Source organism: Psittacula echo, assembly GCF_963264785.1.
Source record: "Psittacula echo genome assembly, chromosome: 5".
Classification (NCBI taxonomy): Eukaryota; Metazoa; Chordata; class Aves; order Psittaciformes; family Psittacidae; genus Psittacula; species Psittacula echo.
This window is the reverse complement of record NC_137739.1, coordinates 66,881,540-66,902,045: the sequence shown is the minus strand read 5'-3', so window position 1 is coordinate 66,902,045 and position 20,506 is coordinate 66,881,540. Positions and strand designations below refer to the sequence as shown.

At 40.0% G+C, this 20,506-nt stretch overlaps 1 protein-coding gene across 10 annotated transcripts in view; it reads left to right on the top strand.

Annotated features, from left to right (window-relative positions):
• Positions 1–18,817, top strand: part of CDC42BPB (CDC42 binding protein kinase beta) — a 96,239-nt gene extending 77,422 nt beyond the window's left edge. For 6 of the 10 annotated variants that reach the window (XM_080619019.1, XM_080619017.1, XM_080619016.1 and 3 more), the window contains 11 exons: positions 883–964; positions 4,182–4,398; positions 4,809–4,871; positions 9,669–10,265; positions 12,918–13,015; positions 13,128–13,212; positions 13,364–13,484; positions 13,574–13,691; positions 14,772–14,880; positions 14,973–15,043; positions 17,065–18,817. In XM_080619019.1, the coding sequence (XP_080475145.1) occupies positions 883–964; positions 4,182–4,398; positions 4,809–4,871; positions 9,669–10,265; positions 12,918–13,015; positions 13,128–13,212; positions 13,364–13,484; positions 13,574–13,691; positions 14,772–14,880; positions 14,973–15,043; positions 17,065–17,196 (1,693 nt within the window). In that variant the 3' untranslated portion in view covers positions 17,197–18,817. Of the gene's footprint in view, positions 1–882; positions 965–4,181; positions 4,399–4,808; positions 4,872–9,668; positions 10,266–12,917; positions 13,016–13,127; positions 13,213–13,363; positions 13,485–13,573; positions 13,777–14,771; positions 14,881–14,972; positions 15,044–17,064 lie in introns of those variants that run through there. The other 4 variants (XM_080619018.1, XM_080619015.1, XM_080619020.1 and 1 more) reach the window with 3 other exon arrangements.
• The last annotated feature ends 1,689 nt before the right edge of the window (positions 18,818–20,506 follow it).

The following is a 20,506-nucleotide window of genomic DNA, read 5'->3' as shown; positions in this document are numbered from 1 at the left end:
TGTTCTCACATTTATTCTCTGAGAACTGTCAGTGTCAGCTCTCTCTGACATGCTGACAGCAGGAGCAGAAGTGTGGGAATGTGGCAGATAGCAGCATTCACATCAGTACATTGCTTGAAGCAACTTAGCCAGATACTGTACCAACTGTCCAATGCTTTATCTGCTTATTGTAGCTGCCTCTTTGAATCTGTCTTCTGAGGATTCTTGGACGTTTTAATAGATGTTAACCACTACAGCTATGAATTCTAGCATGAGCAGGTTTCAGGCATTAGTGTCATCTTTACACAAAATTGGCAATTATGGTGATCAGCTCGGTCACATTCAGTTTAAAAAGGCTTGTGTAGTCAAGCCCTCTGGGGTGGAGCACTCTGAAATGCAAAAGTTGTTCCGATGTCTGTTTATTTGACTGTAATAGAGAATAAGATCTAGCTGTTTTGAAAACCCTTATTTGAATCCCACAAACTGTAATTATGTTGCCAAGAGCTTTTTATGTGATTTTCCTTTTTTTCCAAAGGCCCTTCTCTTGCTACACATTGAGGTATGAATTATTCATTTCTAATGTGTCTGCTGGGCTGGAAGAGCAATATTCTTGCTGCTAATTGTAGATTAGGTGTGGCTGGTAAACCAAAACTGCATAAAGCCACCCCACTTAACTTCAGGTGGACTGAGTTACACGTACTAAATGCTGTAGAAACATAACTAAAGCTTGTGAGTTGTTTAGGTCAAGGATTGTTAGAGCATAACAAGCGGTGATGGCAGTTGTGACCTCTGTGCGGTGTTAGGAGATTGCAGCCTATTGAAGCAGTTGCAATATCAATTAGATTTTGTTGAATAATGTTAGTGTGGGCGTATATGTGATTCTCTTGCTCTCTTTCTTACTAGAGATGAAGATTTTTGTGTGAGCTCTGTCCTAGCATCAGATGTAATACATGCAACTCGTAAAGACATCCCTTGCATATTCAGGGTAAGGCTATCAATTTACCTTTAAAGAAAATACAAGCTAATTGTGAGTGTTTTGCCTTGACAGCAAGTACATTACCCATATTTAATGTTTAAGTTACGCAGAAGTATAAGAATTTACAAAGGGTTCTGAAATGTGTAGAGGAGCAATGTGATACTCCTCTTATAACTGAATTCTAAAGAGCAAAGTTCTTCTTTGCTACTTCCTTATATACAATGCTTGGCTGTTTTTTATTTTCTTGATTATAATATTCTAGTCTCCTCTTCCATTGGTATTACCAGATCCTGGTTTTTCTTTCTTGGCTTTGGAGGACTCTTGCTTTTGGAACTGATGCTGTAACACAGTAGGCTGAAGCTGGGTTGTGCTCACTGATTCTAGTTTTGTCATGTGTTGTCTTGTATGTTAAAAAAAATTTTTGAAATTTCAGTTTCCTTAATTCCATATTGAAGTATAATAGAAAAAATTTAAAATTAGAAAATAATTAGCTTAGTTACAATATCCTCTTGAGTGTATCTTCTGTCTGAATGCTGTTTTTCATTTTTAACAATACGAACATCTTTCCTGGGTTTTATGTGGATTATATTTAATCTGAAATTTTAAAATACAGAGAAGAGTAGGTCAGTAACCATTATCTACAATCTCTTGCATTTAAATACCCAAACTCACTGTTTTCATAGTCTCTGATCCTCAGTCGTATAGAATCAAGTCAGTGGAACATGGAAGCCAAAGAGCTGACAGTCACATGCAGTCCAAATCATTTGATCATTTAGGGTTTTGCATTGTCTTGGCTACTTGAACGCTTCCATGGCTTTGTTTTTCTCATTTTATGTAGAAATATTTTCTGCAGTGAATTCCTATCCTTTAGTTTACTACTACTTTTACTCTTTTGTTTTCCTCGTACTTTTTCCTAAATGGGTTTTGTTTGTTTGATGTTTTTTTTTATTTCCGTCTGCTTGCTTTCTTCGCAAATTAGCAAACACAGAATACTATGGGAAGCAAGTTCTGAGGAGAGAAAATGAGCTATACAGAATGGTGGTTGATTTGTTTAAGAACAAGGCATTCATACATTTTAGCCTACCTGACTTGCTGCTCTAATTTCTGCCTGCAGTTTTTAACTGAAAATGTATCTAAGAAAAAAGTCAAATATAACCCCATGTAAGAATACTTGCATGCATAAACACAACAAAATGTCTCTACAGTTTGCTCAGGTCATCCCCTGCTAAAGAGATCTGATATGAATTATCTGGAAGCCTGGTTTGTGATTGCATCCATTTAGATACCCTTTTGAAGGGGCCAGAGAAAGCTGCCAAAGTCCACTTCTCTTCTCAGTTTTATGTTCGCCTTCAAAAAAGGAATTTCTAAACCTGAAAACCAGTAATACCTGATATAAAAGAGTTTATTTTCTCCATTTCATTTAATGTTAGATTTGCGTCTTGCTGACGTAATGACATAGAATGACTTCTACACAACAGCTAAAACTGTTACTTTACATCATCTTTGTAAAAATCTGATCCTTCTTTCATATGTATAATTTCACGTAACACATGATGATACTGTTGGCCCACCGAAGACAGATTTTCATTTCTTTTTGATCTTCCACCACCAGAAAGCAATACCAGAATGCTGCCAAACACTAAAATATTGCCACCTCTAACACCCCATGAAATCAAGAAGAGGAAGAACTTGTCTCAGACTCGTATCTCTCCTTGGTAACCAGATTTTAAAGCTGGATGTTAGGCCATCGAACACTGTAGTTTAAGTGCTGCCATTGATACATGGCTGCTAAGAGTGTCTCTAGTGGAGTCCTTACACAGTTTGAGCTAAGGAGCCTTGAGTTTCATAGCAAACATTGGATTTTTGTATGGTGAATAATGCTATTTCTGTTATGACCAACTTCTCCAATTTTTTTTCCATGTTTGCCTGTATTAAGATGCCGCCTTCAAAAGACCGAGGAGTCTAGTGGTATATCAAAAGCAAAACCATAGCTGAAGTCAGATTTGGTTTGGTTTTGTTCTCAGATTTAGAAATATTATCCATTACGCCCCCATCTTTAAAATATTAATGCTTAGTTACAGCTTAGATGTGAACAAGATTTAGTGCTGGGTAATAACAACTACGAGCAATTGGAAACTACTCAGTTCTTTTCCTACTGCTTTTCACTTTCGTCTTACTTCTGGAGTTCTGTCTTTGACATCATACTGTCCCAAATTTACTTCCAAATATATTTTATCTTTAAGATGAGTGTTAATTGTTTAATTCATTCTTTTGGGAAGAGTATGTTGCATAACTATATCATCCACCTTTACGGTGTTTTTCTTACCAAGGCATATAGGCTGAAGGTGTGTTATTCCATGTTACAGCCTTCAGTTCTGCACTTCTGCAAGCTTCTGGTGCCTTTTTCTGTTATTCTAAAAGTCTGTTCTGAGGACTGATACTGGCTAATGGCCTGTTTGTGACTGAAAGCACAGTTCCCATGATCTCACAAACACTCCTGTCTCTTCATACAGGACACAAAACTTATGTTAAGAACTACTAAGTGCATACTTTGGACAACAGAAAGGTTTTGGATAGTTTTCTATTCAGACTATGTTCTGCTTTGAGATCCTTAGGACGGTTTAACTGAAAATTAGGTGAAGCCACAGTGATTTCCTTTTAACATGGGGATGTGGGAGAATGCAGTACTTCAGTCTCAAAACATTGCTTTGCTTTAGAGCTTTTAATGCACATATAATATGCTCTTCCTCCTGGACAAATACTTTGAAAATCAAGTAACAAAATCAAAATGTAGAACTGACCCTAACAATGCCATTGTGTTTAACTGAGAAAGCATGTGAGTAATTTAAAGCAAGTTATTAAAAATTGCTGGGGGAAGGAATCAGGACAAATTAGGGCACTCTACTACAATCTCAGTTCAGAGCAGGAAGGAGTCTTTTATTGCGATGTACTGATTATTGTAGGAAAGGAATGTAGCGTACATTGCCCATATTTTGAGATTCAGAATGATTAAGTAAGACTGAATATTTTTAAACAAAGCCACTGTAGCTTGTGTAGGGTTATTTGAAGCACTGTGGTTGTATTAGCTGTGTGCTGCGTTGCATATCCCTCAGGTACATCGTCACATTGTCATGAAAAAGTGCATTTTACTTTCACACTTCTGTGATGTATATAATACTTTATAGGCTTTTATTACTCTTATTAATTTAACTCTCTCTGTTAAAAGGTGACAGCTTCTCTCTTAGGTTTGCCTTCAAAGTCTTGTTCTCTACTGATCCTGACGGAAAATGAGAATGAGAAGAGAAAGTGGGTTGGAATCCTAGAAGGGTTGCAGTCTATCCTGCACAAAAACAGACTGAAAAACCAGGTTGTACATATTCCACAAGAAGCCTATGACAGTACACTGCCTCTTATTAAAGCAAGTTTAGCTGCTGCTATTGTAGGTATGTTTGCTTTAACTTTCATAAGTGCATGAGGGTTGTTGAAGCTTTTAGATGGGTTTCTGTAGTGAGAGTACTGACACCTGGAAATAAATTCCTGAGCTGAATTCCTTCGTAGGAATTTAATAACAGGGGGAAATGCTATCTTGCATTGATATTCAGATTTCTTCATCTACTCAGAATAAATAATACTATTCAGTTGTTCAACAGGTTGTTATAGAAATATGATATATAGCATGCATTTGACAGATTGCATGAAGTTAAGCAAAATTGATTTGCTGTTGAAAATCTCTTTGTCCAGAAATTTTTCCAGGTGTTCAAAGCAAACAGACTGTTTTAAAGAGAAGATTAAGTGAAGCTGAATTAATAGCTTTTTTTTTTTTTTTTTTTTTTATTTTCTGTTCCTGGTTTAGATCAAGATAGAATAGCAATTGGCTCAGAAGAAGGACTGTATGTGATAGAGGTGACCCGCGATGGTAAGTTAGGCCATAATGCATGAAGTAGTTGCATAGAGAATAATGAGCTCCATCACTTCTAATGCTGTTATAATATAGGTTATACAACAGCCCTTTATGTATGTTAAGTACTCAGTTAATTGATGAGAAGGAAAAGTGAATGTGAGATACAAGCACTAATTTCATCATTATCATTACATTCAGTTGACTGGCTGAAATTAAAGGGAAGAGTTACTGGGCATATTCTGACACATTCTCACCTTAACTGTGTCCCACAGCAGGTAACAAAATGCTTCAGCACACAGATCACACACAGCCCACACAGCAGCAGTTGATGTACAGTGAATTATCAGGCACTTACTAAATAGAACTTGAATTGAGCAAGAAAAACTTGATATTGAAGCAGACTTATTCCAACCTGTGCCATCAACACTGGCATGAATTAGAAGCTAGACAGCCAGTGCAAGCAACACAAGAGTTTGTAGGCTTCCCGTTAAAACTACTACATATTGTTGTCTGTTTCTTCCAGAAATTTGACAACCACTTGCATCCCGTTTCCTGATGATGGCCAAAGCAAATGCCTTGCTTGCCCACTTTCCATTATCTCTTAATCTCCCTGACCCCATGCTTCCTTCTGAACCTGCTTTTTCCTTCCTGTTCTTAATGAATTCTGCCCTCTGCTTTGGGAAGAATGGAATCCGTTTAGCCTGGTCTTCCAGAGAACTTACCATGGCCATTCCAGAAATTCACAGAGTGTGTCCCGGGTACCAAAGCAAAGCGTATGCTGCGTAGTCACTGGGCAGCGCAGGCTTATCCCTCTATTGTATTACTAGGCATCACAGCTAGGGAGTAAGGGAAGCATTTTTCCCTTTACCCTGATATACTGAGCACAAATGCAAATAACAGTGGGAGACATGCCTTGGTATGGTGGGGAAAGCGTGGAGGCCAGAAGGATTGCTAGCACATGAGTACGGGGATATTTGGGGTCAATCCATACAAAATGCAGTTTTAAGCATGGAAAAGCAATTAACAAGTCTGGTTAATTTTGCTTTCTGTTTCCAAAGAAAGATATTTTTATTTTGAACAAACAAATGAACAAAAAAAATTAATAAACTAATTGAATTAAATTGAATTTGTAGAAGTTAAGTAATACATTTCTAAGAAGCAGTGCAGATTTAAAATACATTTATCTACTACCGTTTATCCATTTCCGAATTACCATAGGAAATATTTGTTGGTTTGGTTTTTTTTTTTCTCTGAATTTAAAAGCACCAAACATACCTTGTAAAATTTCTTATAACTCCTGAGGCACTCTAAATTTAGACAACACTCTAAATCCATGGGGTTTTGTGGTATAAGAGGTGGCAACCTTGGCTTTCTGATAGTATTGTTTCTAACAAAATACTCAGTGCTCTCTTCACCTATATTTATAACTTCTAAGCTTGGGTTCTTCTGGTGTCTTTAACTATGTGGGAGTTGAGGATGTTGAAGTCAGTAATACAGATTTGTGAAATTTAAAAGTGCCATTTCCACATTTGGAGAAATCACTGAGACACTACTGAAATATCCCTTTGATTGTTTTTAGTCATTGTCATTCCAATTTCAAGAAAGTTGGCATCGATGGAAGAACTTGAATTTCCTTTTTCAATGCAATTTAGTTTGTTGCAATTTGAAAGTTGGATTGCAGTCGTGTTAAAAGTTCCATTTCAATGTAAAATATAATAGTGAATAGAGGTTTTTAAAGACTTACTTGACTTTCAGAAACAAATGAAGTCAGGGAAGTGATTTTTGGGCCAGAAAGCAAAATGTTACTGCTGCTTGTTGCTTAGAATAAGGCATTGCCCAGTTCCAGGAAAATCTGCATTGCACAGGGAGACAGCAGGTATTCGAAATTCTTTTTTAGCAGTAATAAATGCCATTCCTTTGAGTAAGCTTCCAGTGGTCACCATTCTGTAAGTACTTAGATATAAAAATAACATTTGATGCAAATAATTCCGAAGATTCCAGTACAGCTTCATGCGTAAAAGAAAATAGTGCACTGAATTTAAAAGGTCATTTCATAAAGAATGATTATCTGCATCACCATGTCATATGGAAATGTGAAAAGGATTTACCAATTTTGGTTTTAAATTATAAAATGTTTTGCAGGAGTTTTCTGTGGCCAGTTCCTGTATATGAATAGCATTTTTATAAACTGTAATCCCTTATTTTATGGTAGTTGTAATTTTCAGTGTTAATTAGCTGCTAGCTGCTCATATCAAAGGTCTTTGGTCAAAATATCACTTAGTTCTTGACAAGTAAACTAAACTGTAAGCTGGAGTTGGAGCTAGGGAATAAAACAACCTTTCTCTGTGGCAAAGTTCCAAGCTGGTTATTTCATAGAACATTTCTTGAGACATATCATCTATTTGTGCAAGGGGGAGAGACACCACAAAAGCACTTGGATTTGTAATCTGAACAGCCAAGGCTGTTCCAAAGTTCACAGAATTTGGTAACTTGGCAAGGTTATTCAACTATTGCTGAAAAAAATGCATGAAATTTCTAGTTAACTTTTTAAAATTATCATTCACAAATATTTTAATACATTCAACTAACAGAAAACTGAAAATGACATTTTAATAAAACTGGCTTATGCATTATTATGTTTCCTAGTTTGGAATTGACTCATCTCTTCTATTTGTTCCCCATGAAATACTCACTACTTTCCTGAAAGTGCCTGTATACCCACAATCCTCAAAGCAGAACATATTGTACCTAACCCTCTTAGTTGCCTCTAACCCTGTTTTAAAGAAGGTAAAACTCCCCAGCTTCCGTGGTAGCCTAACTAGTCCTTACTGTGAGAAGGCTTTTCCTGGCGCCTGTCCTAAACCTCTCTCACTGCAGCTTAAGTTGGTTCCTCCTTATTCTTTCCCCATCACACAGCATTTTTTGCCTTTCCATATGGGTGTTTAACACCTGCTTACTATTCTGCTTTTGTGTTTGGCTAAGACATTTGCCAGCAGTATAGCATTTTTTAGACTCAGTTATCATCATATGAGTCAGTCTCACCTCTGTGCCTGGCAACCTCTTGGAGCAGATTCTCCTGGAAGGCATGCTAAGGCACATGAAAAACAAGGAGGTGGTTGGTGACAGCCAGCATGGCTGCACTAAGGGGAAATCCTGCCTGACCAATTTGGTGGCCTTCTATGATGGGGCTACGAAACTGATGGACAGGGGCAGAGCAGTTGATGTCATCTACCTGGACTTGTGCAAAGCGTTTGACACTGTCCCACATGACATCCTGGTCTCTAAATTGGAGAGACATCAATTTGATGGGTGGACCACTCGGTGGATAAAGAACTGGCTGGATGGCCGCACGCAAAGAGTTGTGGTCAATGGCTCGATGTCCGGCTGGAGACCGGTAACGAGTGGTGTCCCTCAGGGATCGGTGTTGGGACCGGTATTGTTCAACATCTTTGTTGCTGACATGGACAGTGGGATTGAGCGCACCCTCAGCAAGTTTGCTGATGACACCAAGCTGTGTGGTTCGGTTGATACGCCGGAGGGAAGGGGTGCCATCCAGAGGGACCTGGACACGCTTGTGAGGTGGGCTGATGCCAACCTGATGAAGTTTAACCATGCCAAGTGCAAGGTCCTACACCTGGGTGGGAGCAATCCGAGGCACAGCTACAGGTTGGGCAGAGAAGAGATTCAGAGCAGCCCTGCGGAGAAGGACTTGGGGGTGTTGGTCGATGAGAAAATGAACATGAGCCGGCTTCAGTGTGTGCTTGCAGCCCAGAAAGGCAACCGTATCCTGGGGTGCATCAAAAGGAGTGTGACCAGCAGGTTGAAGGAGGTGATCCTGCCCCTCTACTCTGCTCTCGTGAGACCTCACTTGGAGTATTGTGTGCAGTTCTGGTGTCCTCAACATAAAAAGGACATGGAATTGTTGGAACAAGTCCTGAGGAGGGCCACGAGGATGATCAGGGGACTGGAGCACCTCCCGTATGGAGACAGGCTGAGAAAGTTGGGGCTGTTCAGCCTGGAGAAGAGAAGGCTGCGTGGAGACCTCATAGCAGTCTTCCAGTATCTGAAGGGGGGCTATAGGGATGCTGGGGATGGACTCTTCATCAGGGACTGTAGTGACAGGACAAGGCATAACAGGTTAAAACTGAAACAGGGGAAGTTTAGATTGGATACAGGGAAGAAGTTCTTTACTGAGAAGGTGGTGAGGCACTGGAATGGGTTGCCCAGGGAGGTTGTGAATGCTCCATCCTTGGCGGTGTTCAAGGCCAGGTTGGATGAGGCCTTGGGTGTCATGGTTTAGTGTGGGGTGTCCCTGCCCATGGCAGGGGGGTTGGAACTAGATGATCTCAAGGTCCTTTCCAACCCTAACTATTCTATGATTCTATGATCATTAAATACTTTGTATTTCTTCTGTTTGTGTTCTGCTAATTTGGTCTTCCTTTGTAATCTACTGAAGATGTGGATGTTTTCCTGAAGGTGCGACCCATTTCAGTAGATACAGCATCTTGCAGTGTATAGATAGTACAGATGTTATGTAGAAAATTTTCTGTTTATCCCAGATGTTAAGCAGTCTTTTCCTGCAAAGTGTTGCCGAGACTTTATATCAACAGAATGAGTTGCAGGAATGCTTTGTTTCATTGTTTGTTCTGAGAATTAATAACAAAGGATTGAATATGTATAATGAGTACTCTTTCTTATCTGGTTTGTGTCACTGTTTAGATTCATTTTCAGACATCAGTATATAACACCGCAGTGTTTCCAGGCCTGGTGGTTTTCTTGTTTAACTTACAGCGCCTCTTGTTTCCTTTGCAGTGATAGTCCGAGCTGCTGATTGCAAGAAGGTGTACCAGATAGAGCTTGCACCCAAAGAGAAAATTATCATCCTCATCTGTGGTCGGAATCATCATGTTCACCTTTACCCTTGGGCCTCTCTGGATGGGTCAGAAGGAAACTTTGACATTAAGCTTGCAGAAACTAAAGGCTGCCAATTGATTACAACTGGAACACTAAAGAAGAGTTCCTCAACGTGTTTGTTTGTTGCTGTCAAGCGACAGGTTTTTTGCTATGAAATTCACAGAACTAAACCTTTCCACAAAAAATTTGGTGAAATTCAGGCTCCAGGAACTGTACAGTGGATGACAGTGTTCAAGGACAAGCTCTGTGTTGGCTACCAGTCTGGGTTCTCTCTGTTGACCATCCAGGGAGATGGACAATCTATAAACCTGGTAAATCCTAATGACCCCTCGCTTATCTTCCTCTCACAGCAGTCTTTTGATGCCCTTTGTGCTGTGGAGCTCAGTAATGAGGAATACCTGCTTTGCTTCAGCCATATGGGAGTATACGTCGATTCGCAAGGTCGAAGGTCACGCATGCAGGAACTAATGTGGCCTGCAACTCCTGTTGCCTGTAGTATGTATATGTTTTTCTGTTGCCATATCCCTGTTGCTGCTTTACTTGTTTTAAAATAATCAGCATTGTATTCTATTTTGCTTGGGTTTGTCTTTCAACATCAGCAGTTTAAGTTTTGATGAGTTAACAGGATACATAGTTCTTCCTGATGGTAGTTTTGGAATTGGCCATCTCCGGGGCTGAGATCCTGAATGCTGCAAGAAGAGAAGCTCTGTCTTGTTACAGGACGCAGAAGAACAAATAATGGAATAAAACATTGCAGAGAATAGTTCTGGATGCAGGACAGTGCAACACTACTGGTCTGTGAAATTCTGTAAAGATTGTTGCTGCCCTAGAAAGTGTAACTGTCTAGTTGTCTGTAGGATGCCTTCTGTGTCCTGTACTCAAAGTACACTAGAAAATTGAAGAAGTGTAACCGAAACTCAGTTTCATAAAGATAACAAAATGGGAGATAAAAATATGACTTTTGGCAGAACTTATAGTAGGGGTTTTTATCCTTTTGGTTCTGTTTTTAGGGGAAGAGTTTCCAAAAATAATACAAGCAGGTGGAGGGTAATTTTTCAACCCCTCTGCTTGTTTCAGGAGCATTGCTTCATCAGCTAGTTAGGATAGAAGTACATGCAGAGCATTTTTAAGTGTTCAGTAGTTAAAGGCAGTAAATGATAAAACTGGGATTTCTATTTGGATCTCAAACAGCAATTAAAATGTTTTGAATGATAGAAGGCAAGAAATAGCTTTTTGTTTAAATAGTACGGTAAGCAGTTAGGTGCACATTGATCAGGCCAGGCCCTAATGGAAGTCTGTTTAATTTTAATTGTCTTGAGCTGAAATTGTTTGCTTGCTTTATTCTGACCTAGTTCTGTACAGAAGTCTGAAGCAAGGGCCCAAAGAAACAATGTAGTTGAAAATCTACCTTAAAACGCCATTAGCCAAAGCTAATGTTTCCTTTTCCTTTATCAGCTTTATTTTTTTGCATTTCAGCAAACTAGGCTTGCTAGACAATGGTTTTGTCTGTTATTATTAGAAGCTGTTCTTACTGTAAACTGTTTCACAGCATTCTTGTATGTGCAATCCTGAGTGGCATTGGCCTAGGGCTGGTTTTGTAGAAAGAGCAATTTTTTCTGCTGCCAAAGGAAACTGTATTGCTTTCCTTTTCATTAGCCTCGTCGTCCCTCTTCATTCCTAGTGTCAGTGACTAGTGATGGTGGCTTTTTTTAACTGTTCCATCAGGCGATCATCAGAGTGCAAATGATTCTGCCCCATTGCAGTTTCTGCTGTGGTAAAGTACCGTGTTGTAGGAGAGGTTTTAGGGCACAACAGAGAATTTGTTTCTAGGGCATTCAGTCCCTTCATGCTAAGAGAGGCTGAGGTCTGTGCTAACAGAGTCAGCTCTGTTATCTTGGGTGGCCTGTCTAGGTTGCAGCTAAACCAGCTTAATGTGCTGGTTCTGTGAAGAGTCAGTGTAGGTGGTGTGGGGCTGCTTGGCTTGAGTACAGCACAGTGCAAAGATGTGGAGCCAGCAGGTCTCAATGCTGTAGTGTGGGCAATCCCAGTGCAGACACATATGTGTCTCTCTGCGAACCAGTTGAGGTCTGATCAAGCTCATCAGCTCTGATTGGTAAGTGCTGCCTTGGCTACAAGCTGGCCAGGCAGAAGCAGTTGGTGTTTCTGTCTGGTGCTCAGTAGTGTCCCTTGATTTGGACTTCCAAGCCAGCCGTGACCCTGTATTATAAATACTTGACTAGAAATCACTTCTGGGATATATATTTATGATAGCTGTCTGAGGCTTTCTGTGAGTGAATTTAAAAAATAGCACCACTGCTTTACTTCAGTTTTTCTAACAAGATTCTGTGGTGTGTTTGATTTCCTACTGGGTTATTTTCCTTTTGTTTATTGAAGCAGCTCTTTTCTCTATTAAATCCCATAAATTTCTAGTAACTGCTCTTTACATAAGGACGCAGTCTTTACTTGAGCAGGGCATATTGGTACGAAGCTCTGAGGATCTCTGCTTTTCATTTGACCTACACTAAACTTTTCTGCTGATGCCTTCTATGCTTTAAAAAAAAAAAAAAAAAAAAAAAAGTTGAAAAGAGAAAATGGGTTGTGGGCTTAAGCATTGCGACATTTTTCTGTTAACTGGATGGAAGCAGCCCATACGTGAATATCTAAAGCTAGATAATTGTTAGCAAAAGAGGAAGGAAGTTGAGAACAGATCCGCATCGTGACTTCATGACCCACCTCACAGATGGTGGCCCTCTCTTTTCCCCTGCAGCAGATGTATAGTTAGTTTGCTGCTTCCAAAATGAAGTAATCTGCATCTATAGAGAAGCTAGCTGCTCTCTTCCTACCAAGTACCAAATTTGTATGCATCTGAAAACTTCAGATGCCATTTTGCAATTTCATGAAATCATAATTTGAAGTTTAAAAATACTGAAAGGGTCAAACTCAAATCTTTCCATCATGCTGGAGTTGTCGTTAGTGAATCTGTTATCACAAAAATATCTGTTTGAAAGCAGGGCTGGGAGAAAGTGTTTTAAAATGTATATTTCATGAAGCAGAAAACATGTAACTATTGAAATTTGCCCAAATGTATGTCAGTTCTGGACTACTGAAACCACATTAGGGTTTTATGTTTCTTTTTAATCTATGCAGGTTGCAATTCTTCGTATGTAACAGTGTACAGTGAGTATGGTGTTGACGTATTTGATGTTAACACTATGGAATGGGTCCAGACTATTGGCCTGCGAAGGGTAAGTAGTTTTCTTTAGATATAGAACTTAATTGGGCTAGTTCTGAATTGAGATATTTCTTCACAGTGTATGCTAGGCTTGAGTTAATTCTCTGCCTCCTTCCTCAAAACAGATCAGACCATTAAACATGGATGGCACGCTGAATCTCCTTAACTGCGAGCCACCAAGACTAATATATTTCAAGAACGCGTTTGCAGGTGAGTACTGAGCAAGGGGAGAAATGGGAAAATGATATGAAGCTAACAGGACAATTTTAAGCAGTGTTGCCTTTGCGTGAGATGAAACTTGTATTGGATGTTCTGGGTCAGCATATGCCTATGTATATGAGATTGCATTGTGATATTACAGCAGGAGCTGTCCTCAGTGTACCAGAAACATCTGACAACAGCAAGAAGCAAATGCTTCGAACTAGGAGCAAAAGAAGATTTGTATTTAAGGTTCCTGAGGAAGAGCGATTACAGCAAAGGCGGTAAGAATTTAATCGTGGTATGTAACTTAAGATATGATGCCGTGCAGAGACTGGGAATGCTGATAGTAAAAATCACTCTATTCTTCTAGGGAAATGCTTAGAGACCCTGAACTAAGGTCAAAGATGATTTCTAACCCGACGAATTTCAACCACGTGGCTCATATGGGACCAGGAGATGGAATGCAGGTTCTCATGGACCTTCCGCTGGTAAAATACATTTTAAAGAGAGAGAGATATATGTGCATTTGTTCTTGCTCAGAAAAACTGTGAAGATGAGCTGTATGGGGTTCAGGTATTGTCTCTGTACAAAATTCTTCTTTTAGTCATTTTGAGAAAGGTAAACCTTCCTAATGTGCAATGCTTCTAAATCTTATGCAAGGAAATACTGTTAGCTGACTTATGAATGAGACACTGGAAGAAACAGGTATCACTGCCAGGACCTTGTTCGTGATTTTGTAAATAATCAGCCTCTCCTCCTTCCTTTTTCTTGTTTGTCTTCTTAAAATAACAGAATGAACTTCCTTCCCCCTCATTCTCACGGCATTCTGCTCTGCTGTCACCTCCAACAGGCTTTGAGCATGTCTATCACATGAGCTCTATCTCTGCTGAAACCTTTCTCAAGAGTGACCATTCCTCACTGCAAGGCTCCCCTCTGCTTTCTTCCTCTTCCTGTCCCTCCTCCGCTTCCCTGTCCAAGGGTAGGAGTAGCTACAAACTGTTAGGAACTGGAGTGGTGTGCTTGTGGCACTTTGCCAAATCTAGAGCAAAAACAAGGAGGGGGGAGACTAATGCTGTGAAGGTAACTAACATGCATGTAAGTTGCAGTGCTTTATAGCATTATTTTTATTTTGTATTTAACAAATACAGCATTTTGTAAGCTATTTTAGTGTTAAATCCAAGAGAGGAAGGCAAAAAGGTACCTTCCATTTTATAGCTGCTGTTCGGGCTTTCTCTTGTCTTTCTCAGCTAGCCCAGATGAGTGTAATGCATTTGTCCTTTCAGCAGGAGGAGGAAGGGAAGCAGAGCTGTCGGTACAGTCCCTGCCCGTTCATAGAGGGTTTGCTGGCTGACAGGTTCCAGTGGCTGCTGTGGGGCTTAGTTCTTTCTCTGTCTTTCTCAGGGTTTGTGTCTGTTACTGAAAATATGTGGATGTGGTCAAGTAAGTTCAGTTTTTCTACCAACACTGGTTGTAATAGCTTCAAAATCACAGTACAGTTTTCATGAGTAACAGCTCCTAATTGGATCACTTTTGCTGCTAGCTAACAAAGTGTTTCATTTCAACTGCAGAGTGTCCTACCTGCTGCGCAGGATGAAAAACCATGTCCATCTACGGCTAACCTCTCACGGCAACAGCAGCAGCAGAGAAACAAAACCTATATTTCATGGCCCTCATCAAGTAAGGCTGGAAGCAAGCTTGTCAGTTCTGAGCTGTAATTTACAGGTTCAACAAGAGGTGTAAACCTGCCTTTTTTTCTGCATTCTCTACAGGTGGCAGTGATGTGGGAGGAGCTGTGCCTTCCCGAAGTATGTCTGATCCTGACCAGGAGTTTGACAAAGAGGTAAAGTAGTTTTTATTAAATGGAGACTGATGATATCCTGTTGCCGTAGATTTTCTTCTTCCAACAAATTAAATTTCTGAGGAAATACTTCATAAAAACTGTGTTCTTTATGGAGATGTTTTCCTTCCACAAATATTTTCTCCAGCCTGCAAGTTAGAGATGCCAGCCCAGAAGTAAAACTGTGAAAAGATCTTTTTATAGTGATATTTTAAGAAGTATTATGTCTTGGATTAAGCTTTGTAGACAAGGGAAATGTGACTAATTGATGAAGTGTCCTCAAAGCTCCTAAAAATGTTCTCTGGGCTATTAGCATAGAATAGCAAAGTAATACGACTAGTTAAGTAATTTTCTGTGCTGCCTTAAGGAAGACTTTTTGTCTTGTAACTTGAGTAGGAGCCATATTTTAAAATAAGTAAGACTGCTTTTAGCAAGAGTAAAAGTATGTGCCAGTAGTCACTAAACAGAAATGTCCTGGCTATACGAAACTGATGTTGCTGAATCAAGAGAGAAGATGTCATTTTTATTTCCTTGATTTTTCATGGGTGTAGATTCTTCTAAGCTTTACCCAAGCACTGCCTGTGCAAGGGAAGTGTTAGGCAAATAGTAATCTGGGAGGCAAACCCCTAGATCAGGATCTTTGCATCTTTAGTGCTTTCTGGTACTCAACCGCAGGCCCGTGTAATGTTTTGGGTTTTGAAGGGTGTTTCCCTGAAGGCAGATGTTTGCAGGATGCTGTAGTACACCCCAAGTCAAAGCACTTGTCCAGAGTTCTAATCGCAGCTATGCTCCAGCTTCCTTTGTTGCCTTGAATAAGCCATTGAAAGCGTGTGAAAATACGAATTTCTAAATACAAGTATTCTTTAAAGTGTCTTGATCTTCCAAATGATGGACTATGTCAGTTGACTTCGGTTTTCTGCAGCATCCTTCCTGAATTCCGAGTTCCATGCTCTAATGGTGGGTGCTGTTTGTAGGCACAAGTAGTGGCAAATTCTAACTTTTTTACAATGTTTTCTTTTTCAGTAGATGCTACAATTTCTTATGACTCCTTAGTAGTAGTTTGAAACTTGAAAAGGGAGGCTCTAATAACACCCTTTGGCTTTATTTAGGCTTTTGGCTTTATCACAGCATGAACTGGAACGTGTTAGGATAATCTTGTTATGGATGATCTTATTATTGTTTGAGCCATGCAAAACCTTGTGAACAGCATTCTTGAAGGATATTACCTTTCAATCTATTTGCTAAATATGCATTCCCTTTCTTGAAAATAACTTGCTGTGATAGTAGCAGTTTTTCCTGTGCAGTATTTCACTAGCTGTGAATGTGTGCAGTGCTCAGAGTTGTAACTCACCAAAATAGTGGGAAACTTGCCAGCCGTCTTGTTGAAGTGAGACCAGTCTGTGAAGGCAAATATTCAGCAACCAACCTAACGCTGGGGAAATAACTGTGGATAGACTGTCTTTATTAGATATTGACGCAGGGTGTCTCCAGTAAGTATATTCTGTTTCCAGATCACCAGGCTGATACTTGGCAAGCTTCACTCTTTTGTCAGGCACTTCACATGCTTTTGCTGTTTTGTAAAGTTCATATGCTTGCTTCCTTCCTTCTCACCAAACTGAAGATGATTTAAATGTAATTATTTACATGTTTATATGGACAGATAAATCTCCTAGGCTATAAAAACTGCTTAAAACACACAGGCTGGTAAATCCAGAGTAACAGTGGACAAAGAGATGCTTTCAGACAGGAAAGCCTTGCAGTGGCTAGAGGAGCCTGAGGTGCAGCAATTTCCACTTACTTTGCCATAATTCCTATTATGTCAGGAGGTCACCTTCAGGACTGCACTGGGGCATGTTGATAATAATGGAAGTATTTGCATGAATGTTTAGCAGTGAAGTAAATCTGATACACAGTGCTTCATAGGTGTTGCTCACACTAATTTTTGAGTGCCTTTGAAAGCTTTGGAGTGTGAAGAATTGATTTTAAGTAAGCATTTTTTTTTTTTCCATGTTTCTCATTAACAGCCTGATTCAGACTCCACCAAACACTCTACTCCCTCCAACAGCTCAAATCCAAGTGGTCCCCCAAGCCCCAACTCTCCTCATAGGAATCAGCTTACGCTAGACGGACTGGACCAGTCAACCTGTGATGCATAACACTACCACTCTCACTACTCTGGCTTCGATCATCCACTAGTCTGTGGAGTATTCAAGAGCAGGGCAAAGCTTTCTCAGATGCTAGTGCCAAGACTGACACTGAATCTCTAGTGTTGTACAAGAATAATTATATATCCAGATTGTAGATACAAACTATTGAAATGAAGAAAATTCTTTACTAAATAGCGATCGAGCTTTTTATGCAGAATTGTTCACTGCTCAGTTACGGTTGATTCCTTTCTGCACAGCTGTGACACAGTTTTATTGCATAGGACCATTTAAGGCCACCAGTAAATAGTCTTATTCTTATGCTGAAAAAGAAATAGAGATACTGATAATGTTGTTACAATATCAGGAATATTATTTTTCTATAGAATGATGTAATGTCTCGTTAGCAGGAAATCCTTTTAGACACAATTTGGACCTCTAAATAGGAAATGCAGGCAGGTCTGGTTACATCCTCAGATGAATACTCTCTTCCCTTTTTCCCATAACTGTTTGTTTCCTAAATCTTAAGAAGAATGCTAGGCAGCTGTAGGTCGTTTCCAACATCAGTAGAATCACCAGGAAGTCAAATAAAAGATGGTTATAGTTTTGTGGCCTTTTAATTCATTTAGCCATTACATACGCAGCTGCATAACTGTCTTTCTATCTTTCTACCAGCTTCTTAGTCTTGTACATAGGACTTACTCCCAGTTATCTTTTACCTGTACTCCGCTTTTTAGTCTTCATCAATCAGGCATTAGTCAGGGGTTTTAAAATATCAGTAATTACTGCTGGGAAAGAAAATTTTACTCCTAGATCCTGCCTGTCTCCTTCTGAGAAGTTGTTTCTCCTGGGTTTTTTGGTGTAAGGACACGCTACATTGTTTAGCTAGCAAGCCTTCTCATGGACACGTTGCCCTCGAAGTCTGCTCGATCTACGGGACTATATCGCACTAAAACATCAGTCTGGTTTTTTGGTTACCAAAGTGGAACGTGAAGGACATGTAACTGGGGGTGCTGCTTTTCTCATTAATTGTATCCTCACCTGCATGAAGACCCCATGATTATTAATCAAGTATTGATCATGTAGAAAAATGCACAACACACTCCTGTATATTTTGCTATGGCCCACGTGCAGTGGTGATGTTTTGTGTGTATATTTAATCTCATGCTTCCATGTATTATACATTTAGTAATCAAAGATTTGTGACCATGTTTCATTAAAAGCTTGTAATTAATTCAGCGGCTGGCATATCCAGTTTGTCATTGTCACACTAGTGTGCCTTCTGTGCCAATTTTATGACAGTTGGATGTCACTTATTTAAAATTTGGTTTAAATGGGCTAATGATATATCAATGGCTAATGTTCTTTTCTGAAACACTGTATAGGATGTGCACTTATCTTTAGTTTAAACTGAGTGTTCTAGTCAACATTTAATCCTGTTAAGTGTTCGACTGTACTTGCTCTTTTTCTCAGATTCTTGATAAAGGGGCTCAGATGGAGCTGAACACTACTGCTTTGGGGGTTTTCTGGTTTTTACTTTTTTAATGTAAGTCCAAGTCTTTGTAATTATTGAATTGTGAGAACATTTTTGAACAATTTACCTGTCAATAAAGCAGAAGAGGGAGGTTTTAAAGTTCATAGTCGTCTGTCTTGACATGGAAAAACAGTCTACACTGACACTCACTTTAGTTTCATGGTAAATTCACTTTGCTCACGTGGATGCTTTACGTGAGCTAAAAGATAGTTATGGAAGCTCTGTATCACAATGCTACAAGAAGGGTATTTCTGCACATAAACAGCATGTTCAGGAGTGATGGAAGTCCTTTCAGTGGAATACAGTGTTGAAGTTTTGTGCCTCTGGTTTTTGTTAGAGTTGTCATTTTATCGAGTTGCTGGTCCTATTAATTAATTTTTAAATTATTTATATGACTGTTTCCTCATGGCTGAAGCGTAGTGAGGAGGCTGGGGGATCTATTCAGGCACCTTAAGTGTGATAATAAAGACTTCTCACTTGTCAAAGCAGTAATTCCCAAAGAAACACTTGGGACCATTTCAAGGGTTGGAGTGTGAATGTTGCAGCCCCTGATACAGAGGTTTGTTTTAAGCTCCCCTCATGCAATGCAGTGAGCATTGCAGAGCTCACTGTAGCCAGAACAGAGCCAACATCTCTAGTGAGATGTGAGGTTACATCTCTGTAACCTCATCACTTACGGAGCACCTCAGTGCTCCTGGATCACTTCTTGGTTTGTCTTGCCCATTGTTCTTCAGGTTATCTTAGTGGGGAAGGCCTGGGTGAGTATTGCAGACCCTGCTGTCCCTTGACCAAACCTACCTGGGCAAGGCCAGCAGGCTGCAGCAGGATACCCTGGGGAAAGTGGCACTCTGCCCTGGGAATGGGGTGAGAGCTGACAGGAGGTTTGAGGACTGTGTGTCGGAAGCTTTCTCACAAGTGAATTCATGCTCATCAGCCTTCAACTTCTGAAAAACATTTCTGCTGCTCTTGAGCTGATTTTTCTCTGCACAGTGAGGACTTCGGATGACAACAGCGTCTTTAATTATGGGGGTATTAAATCATAACACTCAGCAGTGCCAGGGCTTGGTTATAATTTAAGCAGGAGAACGTTTCTAGAAAAATCAATTGCTCAGTATGAATACATTTATTCCTTTCTCTTTTTTTCACCAAGTCTGGCCAAGCAGAATTCCTCCCTAAGTCGTTCACCGCAGCCCTTTGCAAATCTTCTATTCCCTTAAGGCTTCTGATTCTGGTTTCCTGAAAGAGTCATCCTTAAGCCCTCAGGAGAACTTTTAGAAATGCAGAAACTCAAGATTTGATGTGGATGTTCCTCTGGCAGTGCAGTTTCTTCTCCCTGGAGGGTAGCAGTCTAGTATCACAAGTGAGGAATTAACGCAAGGAACAAGGATAATTTGGTCTCTGCTGTTCCTCTGCCCATTCCGTTTTCACAGAGGCATTACATCAGGGCCCGAAGCTTGGGTGATGGGTGTACCACTCACCAGAACACATTCATCACTTCTAGCATACATCTTTGCACCAAAAGGCTACGTATTTTGGAATACATCCTGGTGTTGTTTGCTACCAAAGAATGAACTCGTCTGCCACCATCTCTGCAGCATACACATGCTGAGACCAGCTTCCTACATGGGTGCAGTCTGCTGGTGGAGTGCATAAATACTTCATGTTTGCAGGGTAAGTGCTTAACATAGCCAAGTGACAGGGAGGGGACTTCAGCATGGAAATGCTGATGGTCCAGACACCCTCATTTTTTGCACAGCACCAGATGAGGCATCGCAGGGAGAAAGCAGA